The sequence below is a fragment of the Propithecus coquereli genome, unplaced genomic scaffold, assembly GCF_000956105.1.
Source record: "Propithecus coquereli isolate 6110/MARCELLA unplaced genomic scaffold, Pcoq_1.0 Scaffold20, whole genome shotgun sequence".
Taxonomy (NCBI): domain Eukaryota; kingdom Metazoa; phylum Chordata; class Mammalia; order Primates; family Indriidae; genus Propithecus; species Propithecus coquereli.
The window spans coordinates 11,102,202-11,115,186 of NW_012144967.1; the positions used below are offsets into that span (position 1 = coordinate 11,102,202).

The following is a 12,985-nucleotide window of genomic DNA, read 5'->3' on the forward strand; positions in this document are numbered from 1 at the left end:
TGCATTTTCTGTCCCAACCAGGAGAAAAAGGAGGGCAGCTGTCTCTCTTGTAAGGACCATAGGAAAGAACAGTGCAGAAGACAAACCCATCAGAATCCATCTGTCCCACCTAGCTGCAGTCATGACCTCGTTGCATCTGGACCTTGTAGCCCTGGAGGATCGGAGAGCCCCGAGCAGGGCTCAATGACTCAGGGCACACTAATTCTTTATAAACCATTTCACTTTGTGCAGCATTGAGATACGCTGCAAAACTGTTTGTCACCAGCACAGTGGCTTTCATGCCTTGATTTGCAGTTCCCTCAGGGGAAAACCAATACGAAGACAACCACTGTCATTCTGACTGAGCAGAAAGCCCGGCTCAGAGCTCCTAGGGTCAGATCCCAGCCATAGCTCCTCTGCTCCCAGAAGCCAAAAGTTCACAGACAGAGAGAGCAGTGGGTAGGGAAGGAAGAGAGGGCTTGCAGAGGGTGGGCCACCAAGGATTCCAGATGGGATTTGCAAAGACACACCACATGCATCTCAATGAGCTTTGCAGTAAAATTCACTGCACAGAGGTTAATCTAGATGTCAACATCGTCTGACAGCACTGAAATTACTCCAGGGCAGGGCTCCTTCAGAAGTCTTAATATAACAGTCAATTCCATCCTGCCTGCAGGAAATGAAAGTTTTCTGCTTTGTGTGCCGAATCATTCAGTGCCAATTTTCTCACTGTTTGAAGTCCAAACTGTTTGTGGTCCTGGGATTCACCTTGTATTAAGACTTTCGTGGAGTTTGAGAAGCGGGATTGTCAGTCCCGTGGAAGCAGGAGGTAAGGAGCCAAAAGAAAAAGAAAAAGAAAAAAGAAAGAAGAAAATGAAACCTCTTTACTGAGATTTACTTCCCTACGACAGGGGCAGCAGAAATCACATCCCGTGGACCAGGTTTATTTATTTGCTCCAGCGATAGACTCAGAGGCACCAAGGAAACGTTAAGTAGCTGGTAAAAGGAGAGGGGCATGTGGACAGATCTCCGCCGGGGGAAAACTGAGTATGCCCTATCATTTAACATATTACAAAATTAGGGTTTTTAAATATATATATATATATAACTCCCACATACTCTTCTTAAATGAAAGAACAATAATTACCAGTCTTAGAGTTAACTGTTTACATTTCTCATTGGGTTTTAGGAATGTTGTATCCAAAAGAATGTCGGAGTATACAGTGACTATCTGGGCTCTCGGGAAGAATGTCTAAATCTCTCATTGCCTGAAATGAGAAGAAACCAACTCCTCTCATAAGACACTAAACTGGAAAGGAAGATCAGAGTGCATAGGCACTTCTCAGAAGTAGATGTTCAATAGGCCTTTCTTCGTCTATGTTATCTTGATATATCCTCTATTAGAAACTTCTAGCTTTGTCAGCCAGAAGTATCTCTGGCAAGCTCTGACCTTGGGCCATGGCACTGCACAAAAAGCAATATTTGCCTGGGCGGTTAGGAAAAATTAATAGAACTTACTATCCTGCTTCTGTATGGTGAAAGAGAGATAGCCCTAGCTCACTGGTTTAAGACATCATCTCCTACTGCAAATATCAAACCAGACCTTGTTTTATATTTGGAACTTAGTAGTTAGCTAAAGAGAAAGGGAAATCTAAATTTTATTACTTTCATCAAGAGTTCCAAATACTTTGAAGGAGCTCCCAATCTCCCCAGATCTCACAGAAAAGCATTTACTTTGGTACACTCAGACCTGGGCCAAAGACATTTCTTGTTGCAAAGTATAGAGTTTATATAGGCAGTTGAGGAAACCATGCTTGGGGAGAATGCATGAGGCAGAGACTGTCAGAAGCCAAGATTCAGGTCCTTAGGGTAAAGCAGCCCATGCTCAGAACAAAAGCTCTAAAGCCCAACGCAGGGACACAAACAGTCACTGCATCGCCCATGGTCAGCAAAGTCTTTCAGAAAGAGTGATCAATTATCAACATCTCACATTCTCTCTGCCCCATCCCTCCTAGCAGGTGGTTTCATCTGCAGTGCTGATGACTTCAATGTCAACCCCCAAATGAGATGTGGTAGAAATGGTTCCTGTGTGGTGATCTATCAAACAACCAGGAAGAACAATTTTCAGATGACCAGAATGTTATTGTCCGCATAATTTAATTCAGAGAGCACCAACTGATCAAACTTTACAAGATGACAGATTTCCCATCAGAGCCTTCCTGAATGTCTCTGAAGCCAGTTCATGTCTGGATTTCTTATTCCCAAGAAAAGTAAGCCTCAAAGAGAATCCCAAATTGGAATCAATTTTCTGACTTCAAACAGGCCTTCTTTGAAGCCATTCCAATTAAATATATATGTATAAGTACACAATGCACACATGCCTCTGCTTTCCTCAGGAAGACACTCCCAGTAATGTTAAGCAACCACAACACATTTTCTGAAGCCTATATTGATGTCTTCATCATGATGCAAAAACTTATAATTTTCCTTTAAAATCTATTAAGTATTGGCCGAAATGATTTATTTGGTATCCAAGCAGAAAGTAGACCTCCAGGAACCAAAAGCATAGTGACTACAGTGCCCAAACTCTGACCTAAAGGTGCCATTGTTTGCTGTAAAGAAAATGCCATCGGGTCTTCTAGCAGGTTGGCTAGAGGACAATAAACATCTCAAGGGCATTTGAGGGCAGCTCTCTGGACCGCTGACACGTGGGCTCATTCAGCAAACATCTATAGCTCTTTCTACGCTCCGGACTCTGAGCACAGTGCTAAGGCGACCTCCCATCTCAAGACCACCCACTACAGTAACTGCACTCTGGAGTCAAGATAATTCTGCTGCTGTTTGGTTTGGAAAAGGGGAACAGGGAAGCCATTAGTCACTCCTGAAGGGAAAAGGAGTCTGCACCTTAGGACACTGCTCTCTTCCCAACCTCTCAGGCTGCTTACAATGAGCATTTAAAGATAAAAACCTCTTGGTTTTTGAACCAGAGTTCAGATCAGCAGTGGTTCACATGACAGGCCTGTCTCCGTGGATCTTGGGATAGTTTCTGCCAAGGTCGCGCATGTCAGTGTTGCGCGGGGGAGGATGTCAGTTGGGGAGCACGGCCTCCCTTGACGAGCACAGACGCGGGGTCTCTGCCTTGCCTGCCTGGCTCCCTGCCAATATCCCCCAAACTTACTAGCCATCAGACCCTCTTTACTTGCCTTCTACCATCAGTTTCTTGCCACTGGTAACTTTTCTTCCTCGCCCTTCTCACCTTTCATTTTTTTCTCTTATTTTTAACAAGCAAGCTTTAAACAAAGCAGGTAGAAGCAGAGCATAGCTTTATTTTTTTTAACTGAAAGGAACTCTAAAAATATCTATTCCAACCTCTTGTCTCAAATGAGAAATTTGATAATCTGAGAGATTAGCTGATTTAGACAAGGACATGTAGGTAACTCAGAGCAAAACTAGAAGTGTTGATGGTCTTTCCATGTTCCTAACTAACATCCGATGTTCCCCGTGGTCTCCTGGCACAGCTGACTGGCTTCTCCTTATCATGCAGCCAGAAACTGGCCAATAGCTCGCCTGTTGGTGTTGGTTTCTATAGTATTTAGCACCAAAAAAATACTTATACTAGGGTATTCTGCAAAGTAAGCATCACCAGAGAAGAACATTAACGTTCAACCTGAACCCAGAAGGACCAAGGATCCTTTGCTTCCGGTGGGAAGCCTCTCTCCAGGGGTAATTTGTGCACGATCTGCTGAGTGGAGGAAGCAAGTCCTTTGTCTTGTGTGTTGACTAGAGGGAGCTTAGTGACCCCCGAGGTCCACTCAGAGTTCAGGAGTATAATGAGAGGGCAGCATAAAGTTTATATCCAAAGCAAAGAAGAACTAGGAGGACCCTTGGCCATGACACCCTACTCCAAGGTGGACATCCAACAGAAAGTCACTCTTGCTTGGTCCAGGAGAGGACCAGGTGAGGACGGCATGGCAGGGAGCTCAGCCTGGGTGCCCTGACACCAACAGTCACAGTGGAGCTTGCTTCAAGCTAAGCTCTCGGAGTCCTGTCTGGCACCATTTTCTAGAATGTAGATTTTGCTTTGGGGGGGATGAAGGTGGGGTAGACTGGGGTGGCCATATTGGCTAATGGGATGGCATTTCAAGACTCATTTAACCACATTAGGCTCTTAATAAATAAATAAATAAATAAACCGACCACTGACAGTGCTTTTCTTGTACGTAGAAATGCCAGTGTAGGAAACAAGACCCAATGCTCCCTCCTAGTCGTCTCAGACACTTCGGACTCTGAATTGTTGTGACATGGGGACAAAAGAGGAGTGTGTTATTGGCACTCATCCATGCCCAGGCCCAGTGAGCCCTCAGAGGCAACTGCCCTCCATCCATGAAGGGCCTGAGGAGGGCTGTCCTGGCATCCCAGAGTGGTACTGAGAAAAATGATACAGTGATTCAACATAATTAGAATCTAAGAATTTAGAGCTCGAAGGAGTGAGAGATTAGAAAGTACACCCTTTTTTGCAGATGGGGAAACCAAGACACAGTGGGGTGAGTCTTATCAGTCCTGTCCCAGTACAGGAGAAATAATACACTGCACAGCCCCCCAGAGCTGTAGCATACCCCTGCCATTGCCATAGCCCTCTTCTCTGCCTTCTTTACTCTCCAAAATTTTGTTTTCATTTTTTCTACCTGCTGAGATTGAAAAATCAACATGGAAAGTAGACTCTACACAGAGAGGACAGCAAGGGCAGATCCTCCCTCTCTGCTCCTCCCTGCTCTGCCACCCTCCCTCTTGGACTCTTCTGCAGGCAGCTGCTTACGAGGGACATGGCGAAGACTTGACCTCAAAGCCAACACGACGGCCCATGGGACTAAGACACCAGCAAAGTGACAACTGCCATCTCCTACAGGGCTCCTCATGCCCAAAGGAAATGCCTTCTCCCACTAGGCCATGATGACTCAATGCCTTGAGCTGAAACCCCAGCACATGCCGCATTCCCAGTCATCCAGCAGCTTCCAAACCACTTCCTTTTCCTTCCTCCCAGCCCGTCGGTGCCTATGAGGTTCCAGAAACACACAGCCAAGAAGCAGCCACATGGTGTCTGCTTGGGGGAGGATGAGGGAGAAGGGAAGCACCAGGAGCCTTGGACCCTCACTCCTAACCAGAAGACACCTTCCCCTCTGGCCCCTCCAGATCGCTCCTACCCCTAACGCCTTTCCCCAGTTACCTGGATCAAAACCAGGCTACACAGCTCCATTCAGCCCCAGCACAGACCAAGGACCTCCAGGGAAAGAAAAGAGGGGTAATTGCATGGGATAGCAAAGGGTCCTCTTGAGGTGATCAGTTCAAAGAGCCTTCCCCGAAAGTCCTCAGGGGCTGGGCACACAGCACCATGAGAGACCCTCGCCGCACCCCCGCTCCCCTCCCTCCCCTCCCCGCCCAGCAGGGCAGCCCCACTGACCGATCCCCAACCACGGCTACGATCTGAGCACAGCTCTTTTCTATTTCAATAAAAACATTTGTGGGTCTAAAAAAAGAAGCAAAACCACAAACACATAATTCAGTTCTAAACCCCACACAGGGATGCCCACACTTCAGCTGCCTTCAGCTAGCCAGGGCGTCCGGGCTGCTGGCAGGCCCTGCAGTGGCTGAGAAGGAAGCAGCCAGAGGCCCCTGGAGGCTCCAGTTAGGCAAAGGTCAGTCCATTCAGTAGCTCTGTGCTAGGGGTGAGGTGGAGGGGCGGGTGGCCAGGAGGAGCACGTCCTCTCCTCCCCAGCAGGAGGGCCCTGTGGGGCCGGGCTGTTGGTTTCCACAACATTTCATTGTCATGTGTCAGGGAGGCCCAGAGATCTGCCCTGCTGTGGTCCTTGGCAGCAGCCAGGAAGGCGGCGACTCCCCTGGTGCTGAGGCAGAGGGAGCTGGCCCCAGTCCAGCCGCTTCCTTCCCTCTCCCTGGTCAGGGCTTTGTCCTCATTGCGATGCCAAGCCAGTGGTGCCCGCCACTCATGGGACGTCTCCCAGAGGAGCCTCAGCCCCTCCCCCCACCCCAGCCCACAAAAGCGATTTCTCAGCCCTTGCATTTTCACAGCAGCTCAAAGGCAGATGCATCAATCCTCCCAGGGGCTGGGAACGTGAGGAGAATGCCAAGGTGCCCGGAGCAGGTGTCAAGTCGAGTCTCCCCTGCTGGCTCCTGCCTGCACCACTGCCTGGCTTCCTAAGACACTGCCCCTACCTCTCACCAGACCTGGCTTCCTTCCCTGGGACTTGGTGGAGGCACAGCAAGCGGGGGCTGGGATATAGGGAAACAGGGTGAGAAAATGAGGGGACCCAGTGGGGACATCCCTTATACTGACCCACACGCAACTGAGTCTCTTGCTGTTGGAGCCCCGAAGCCTGCTGTGTCTACATTCACAGACAATAGGATGTTTCCTAATCCCCCAAACTCCCCAAGGGCTGGAAAACGGCAGGTGGGGCCAAGGAGTCTGTCCATTGGTGGAGAGACAGGTGGCAGTGGCTGGTCAGGGTTTAGGTTTCAGCTGTTTTTTCTTCTGTGGTTCTTTTCGTCCAGAAAGTCCAGTTCTTTAAGTCCAGAGGATAGAATGACACATCTTTCCCATATTTAGCAAGAAGCTTACACCCAAGCTGGATGTGGTCTGCTCTTGTCTGGGTTTTGTGTTGTGGTGGTGGTGTTTGTTCGGTGTTTACCCGTAGGCACCTTCGCTGATTCCCAAAAGCATCAAGACTTTTTAGAATGGACAAATCAGAAAATTGTCCTGAAGTGGATAAGACAGGGAAGAGCATGGAGGCAGCAATGAGAGGAGACAAGGGCTGCCTCCGGCGCCCCTGTCCGGCGGCGTCATTTTCCCGTGGGCTGTGCACGCACACTCTCTGCAGGGATGGCTCGCCGCCCTGGCTCCTCCCTCCCAAAGCTCCCACCCTAAAGATTGTCTCTGCATGGTCAAGGTCTTCTGCTTGCAAAGGCCAGAGCTAAAGAAGCATGGGCCATAGCTTCAGTGAAAAGGAATTTTCATTTGCATTAATAATATGTAAGATTTTTCTGAGTTGTTAAAATCTTGTGGTTTTCCTTATCAGCAGCTTCTCTCTGTATTAGAGAAGGTGTCTCTCTGTAGATATAGATAGATAGATAGTTAGATATATAAATATATATATATATATATATATATGCCAAACTGCCTTACAGCTTTTTTTTCTTTCTCTTTTTTTTCCTTTTTTTCAGTGTTGTATGTGTAGCAGGCACTTGAGTTTATATGAAGATGTTCGCTTCAGTCAAGGATGGAGGAAAGGAGTGGTGAGGTGGTTAAGGGAGATGTGAGGCGGGGAGGGAGGAGGCGACAGAGTATGAATTCGTGACCACCAGCCACTAGCCGAGAACGTCCAGGTAGATGGGGGTGGCCTTCCCCAAAGCATGGAGGATTTTGTAGATCTCCTTGATGTTCAGCCGCTGCTGTGGTTCCCTCTGCCAGCACCCCAGCATGACATCGTACACCTCTTTGGGGCAGACTCGGGGCCGCTCCAAAACACGACCTTGGGTAATGCACTCGATGACCTGAAAGAGTGAGGAGAACGAGGAAGTTACATCCGAAGCCCAGACTTGTCCCTGTGGCTCATGCTCAGCGAAAGGCGACACCTACATGGATTAGCGTCAGTGCAGAGCCGAGGTCCCCACAAGCGTGGCTGGAGGCAGCACTGATTTTCATGTCTGTCCTGTGCATGGGTTAGGGGGCAATGAACGGCCCTGGCTGATGGAGCAGTCTGCTGCCCTTTGACTCCACCTCTTGGGCCAGACCTACACTGACACACCCTTTCCTTCCACGTCACACCTCTTCTCTAGTCCTGAATCTCATCTGGGTGACTGAGCCGCATTCATTTTCCACCTGGTAGTGGAGACTGGCTTCTGACCTGTCCCTCCCCCTCCTAGGAGCCCGCCTGCCTGTGAAGCCCCCTTGAAGGTGCTCTGCCCCATCTGGCCCCTGCCTGCCTGTCTCCCCTCAGCTCCCATTCCTGGCGAGCTCCCCTCTGTGCCACAGCCTGTGCGCACTCACCACACTTGCCTATGAGCCATTACACTGGGCCCTTTCTCAGCAACTCCCATCCTCCTGTGTCTTACAGTCTCTAACACTGGGAGGAGTGCCTGGTTCCCCACTGCCTGCTGGACAGCCAGAGCAAGTCCTTTCATCTCTCAGGTCTCAGATCCCCAGTGGTAAGATGGAGGGCAAACGTCTGTCTTGATCACCTTGTAGGAGCATTGTAAGGACCAAATCAGACCAGGAAAAGGGACTATTTGGCCCAACATACTGAAGGGGTAGCCATAAGGAGGCATAAGAAGAAAACGCAGAATGTATGGCTGGACTAACCCCACTAGGCCACTGAGAACCAAGTGTGGAAGTTGAGATTCATTTCTAATTCTTCAAAAATACTTCTTTACTGACACCGAATATGTATATTTTCAAGGTTTCATCTTCTAGTTTTCAGGTTAGTTTTAACTTTTCCCTAATTCTGCCACTGTGTAACTTTGGGAGAGTTACTTACCCTCAACTTCAGTTTTTGCATTTAAAGATTGATTGTGATGACAAAAATACACAGAATAATCTCTAGTTCAGCTGCTGAGCAAATGTTACTTCCCTTCTCTGTCCCCATTAGTCTGTATTTAATCAGGTGGAGCACTGCCTTTCTTCCCCTTTGTATCTCCCTGTGCTGCCCAACAGTGCCTAGTCTGCCATGTTGTCTCACATCACTCTGACTTTGGAGGACCTGTCGAACCACCACTGTGCCAGCACCTCCCGGCATGCTCACCTGGAGTCCATGCTGGCCCACCAGTCTCATTTCCTTGCCAGCCTGACAGGTCTGCTTATATTCCCCATTCTTATAACAGCCCTGTCCCCAACCCCTATGACCTTCACTGCCATGAAAAAGGATCCAGTTCTAACTGCAGTAGCAGCTGCTAATGCCAAGATAAAAAGCACCTGGTAGTGTCTCTTGCAACGTGTCCCAACTTAGTGGGACATCCACTAAGTTGTTGATGTCTGTAGAGAAACCCATGGTCAGTGACTGACTACCTCTACTTGGCCGCTGCAGTGGGTGGAGTGGGGGAGGCGGCTGAGGGAAGGAAGCCGGCCTTCAAGGCCAATGCCTCACAGGTGGTCTTGGGAGAGACCATAACCACCTTACCACCTTGTTAGTTTCTATGGACCAGCTCTAGTATCCAGGACAGGTCTTATGCTAAGACCAACAGCAACCTCAGCCCAGATCCACCCTTACCTGAGGCCACCAAACTACACAGAAGTTCAGAGACATGCGTGTGGGTGTGCATGCACGTGTATGTGTGTGTGTGTGTATGTCCCACCTCCCAGGAAAACACTAACAATCTTTTAAAACACCATAACAAATGGGTTCTGACGTACACTCTTTCATTATTTGAAAAGGTTTTTAAAATATTTTGTCCTACTTTGGGAAATGTGGTTAGGCCCCACTGAGCTTGTGAATGGTGAGATATTACAAATTTAAAGAAATGTGTTCTTTTCAGTCTTTGAAATGCACTTAATTAAGTGGTCAAGACATAGGAGAGCAGAGATGAACATAGCTTCCAAGAAGAAAGTCAATTTCTTGAATATTCAAATAAGATTTCAATACTAAAAGGCCCTTGTGTTTACATTTTCCCAGAAAACAGAAGACCATAAAAAGAGTTGCAATTTTTTATAGGTCTGCTGGGTTGGGAGACAGAGCTCCTTACTGTCTACAAACTGTGCTGAATTCCCTGGGGCAACATGACTCTGGTCCACACGTAATTGAGAAACATCTTGCTGGGCTTTGGAGGCAAGAGTCCTGGGACCATGGCCCAGGCTTTCCTCCTGCCCTGGGGGCTGTCACCTCTGAGACACTGGCCAATCCACTTCAGGACCCCAAGCAACCCCCTTTCTTTGGCCTAAACCTCAACAGAGGTTTTCGCAAAAATTACTGAGTTGATATAGGTAAAGTGCTTAGAAATGTGTCTGGCACTAAAAGTTAGCTACTATTGAACCTTGTTTACTAGTATTTTATTTTTTAGTATTATAAATTAAAATTATAAAAATATATGTGTTTATTCTTATGTTGACTGCTATGGTTCATTTTATTCCTGCCATGGTGGCCACCCTCCAAGTCCACACATAGCTCTACCAGTTATGTAAGACTGGCCTTCCCCATACACCCCTGTGCATCCCCAGGCCCAACTGGCAGGCCTAGAACCTTTGGGGACTCAGATTAGTCGGGCATACTAAGTCGTAGGTGTTTCCACAAGACGGCACAATTGAAAAACTCTCGTAGTTGCTCTTTGTTTTCATTTTCTGTCTTAGTGAAATATTTGTGATTTTTTTAGATATAGCAGAACAAACAGAACCATGATTTGCATCTCAATTTAGACACGTGATTTCATGCTCTTTTGACAATTATACCATATTTCCTAAAGTTACTATTTTTTCCCTTCTAAGAAGCTCTCCCCTCCTGCTTATGCCTATGTTCACTCTGCTGGCTCCAAATCCCACCTAACGTTTTGTAGACTGTGCTCATGTCCTGACCTGAGATATCTCTTATCAGCCTTCCTCCAAATTGAGATTCTCGTGTGCCCCCCTTTACCTCTGTGTTTGACAGCTGGAACCACGGCTGCTTTCCATAGGTGAAGATCTCCCAAAGGATCACCCCAAAGCTCCACACATCGCTCTCTGTGGTGAATTTCCGGTACATGATGCTTTCGGGGGGCATCCATCGGATGGGGAGCATGGTATGTCCTCCCACCTAAAGGGGATCAAGACAGGGATACACACGGTGACCAAAATGAGTGGTGTCTGTCTGCACTCTTCATGTGTAGATGCACTCTCCGTGCATCCTAAAATAGCCACAACTTTATGCAATTTGTATTAGAGCATGAGTGGAGATGCTGACTTCCGAGCCCTAGGGTACTTCAGGCAGCTAGACTAGCAATTAGAGACAACATCTGAGGGAAGGTGGGTTCCTTGGCATTGAGTGTAAAGAAAGATCACAAGGTGATCTGAAGTGGGACAGAAGGTCTCAGAACCTGGTACTACAGTAAAATCTAACCTTAAGAGGAAGTCAGCAAAATTACTGAGCAAGTCACCAAGTATCAGTGTTCGCAAACATCAGGTTAGGCCCCTTGGCCAATGTGGCAGAGACATAATATATTCCACACGCATCTAATCTGTGGAACTATGAATTAGCTTCTACCTGACAATTCTGAATTTCTCACCACAATTTAGGACTCAGTGTTTCAAGAAAAGGGGACAGGGACAGTCCAAAAGTGTGGAAGATCATGCACTAATAAGATACCAAGTGGACAGAAAGAGAATTCATGGCCATTCTTAGTAAGATCGCAATGGTCAGTAAGGAGACTCTTTAAAAGTAGCCTAAGAAGCATGTCAGCCACCTGTGGGCCTATGAAACTGAAAGCCAAGGGCAAGAGACAGGGACTGACAAGGGCAGACATCTAGGGTGCCATTTCTTGAGAAAAACATTAAGGAAATCCTCACTGCCCAGCAGGTTAGAGGTATTAGCACAAATGGAAGAAAATTCACAGCATGTTTTATACTCAGGAACTAACTGCCTCATTAGGAAATAGAGCTTCAGAAATTAGAACTTTTGGCTAATATATGGATTTGTCGTTAGAAAGGTGTTTAACATTGATAAAAAGAAATTCTCTATATATATTCTGATGAACTATTAATTTGAAGTTCTCGTTTCTACAGTGGGCCAGTTGGAGGAATAATAATAATGAACATTAAAGAAAGAATGACTTGGGAGATGGACAATCTTGTTTCTAGAAAGGGAAATCATGTTTTCTTTGTCCACTTGAAGAATTTAAGAAGGTAAATGATAATCTGGGTTTACAGAAATGTTATTTTCAACCTGGGATTTTATAATCAGGAGAGCTCTGTATTAAGTGTAAAGAGAACTGAAGATGTTTCTTTCAGACAAAGACTCAGGAAATTTACCATTCATAGCCTTTCAGAAAATATGGAAGCAAAAGTTAACTTAGGATGTAATCTAGAAAATAGTAAAAGGAATCCAAGCTATACGATGACTTGAAACATAACCATGTAAGGAAAATAAGCTACAAAAATGCAATTTAAATCTAAATACTGGTTGATAATTTCGTAGTAAAAAGTAATACAATTACTAATAAAGGCTTCCTGTAAAATAGAGACATAAAGTAAATAATAATACCAATAATGCTAATAGTACTACCCCCGTTACTACTAACATATTTTATGGAATGAAACTTCCAGATAATTTCAATCATAAGTGCATAGAAGATTAGATATAGAAATTATTAAAAGCCTGATAAAAGCTGTATATTTTAGAAACAGAGGAAAGGAACTTACAGTGATTAATTGTTGACTATAACAGTTTAAATTTAAATATACTTGCTAAAATTTTAAAGCAGTTTCTGGAAGAATAGAAATAGTACATATAGCTTCCAAATCAGTTTTTAAAAAATAGAGTCAAAAATATTTAACTAATACCCAAAAGACTACAAACAGGGGGAGTCGGATAATGATGAATAAAAAAGAAGCTTAAAAAGTACCACTGTAGACAATAAGTACAAATGGGTTATACTACTTCTTAAATGAGAAAAAAATTTAGGTTAAAAAATTAATATGCATGTTATTTAGAAAAGACATATCTAAAGCAAAATATTAGAAAATATTGAAAATGAAAGGATGCAAAAAATACAATAAGCAATAAAAGGAAAATATAATTTGCCATATACATATACATGTATATGTGTATATATGCATATCTATGGCCAATTACATTTCTTTCATTGTTTGTTATACATTTTATATTGTTTCAGTATATATGAAAAAAAGAATTCAGAATACCAAAAATTAAATGGAGACAAAGTGGCTTATATCATATTTTTATCATACTTAATATGATATTTAAAGCTAGTAAAATTCACCACAGTGGTAATCATGAATTTTTATGCTCCAATTAAC

The 12,985-nt window shown here is 45.4% G+C and overlaps 1 protein-coding gene across 5 annotated transcripts in view; it reads right to left on the minus strand.

The window, feature by feature from the left end:
* Positions 1-7,135: 7,135 nt before the first annotated feature.
* The window catches only part of NTRK3 (neurotrophic tyrosine kinase, receptor, type 3), a 355,136-nt gene continuing 349,286 nt past the window's right edge, over positions 7,136-12,985 (minus strand). For all 5 annotated transcript variants that reach the window (XM_012643693.1, XM_012643692.1, XM_012643690.1 and 2 more), the window contains 2 exons: positions 10,608-10,766; positions 7,136-7,542 (listed from right to left, as the gene is read on the minus strand). In XM_012643693.1, coding sequence (XP_012499147.1) covers positions 7,357-7,542; positions 10,608-10,766 — 345 coding nt within the window. In that variant the 3' untranslated portion in view covers positions 7,136-7,356. The remainder of the gene's footprint in view (positions 7,543-10,607; positions 10,767-12,985) is intronic.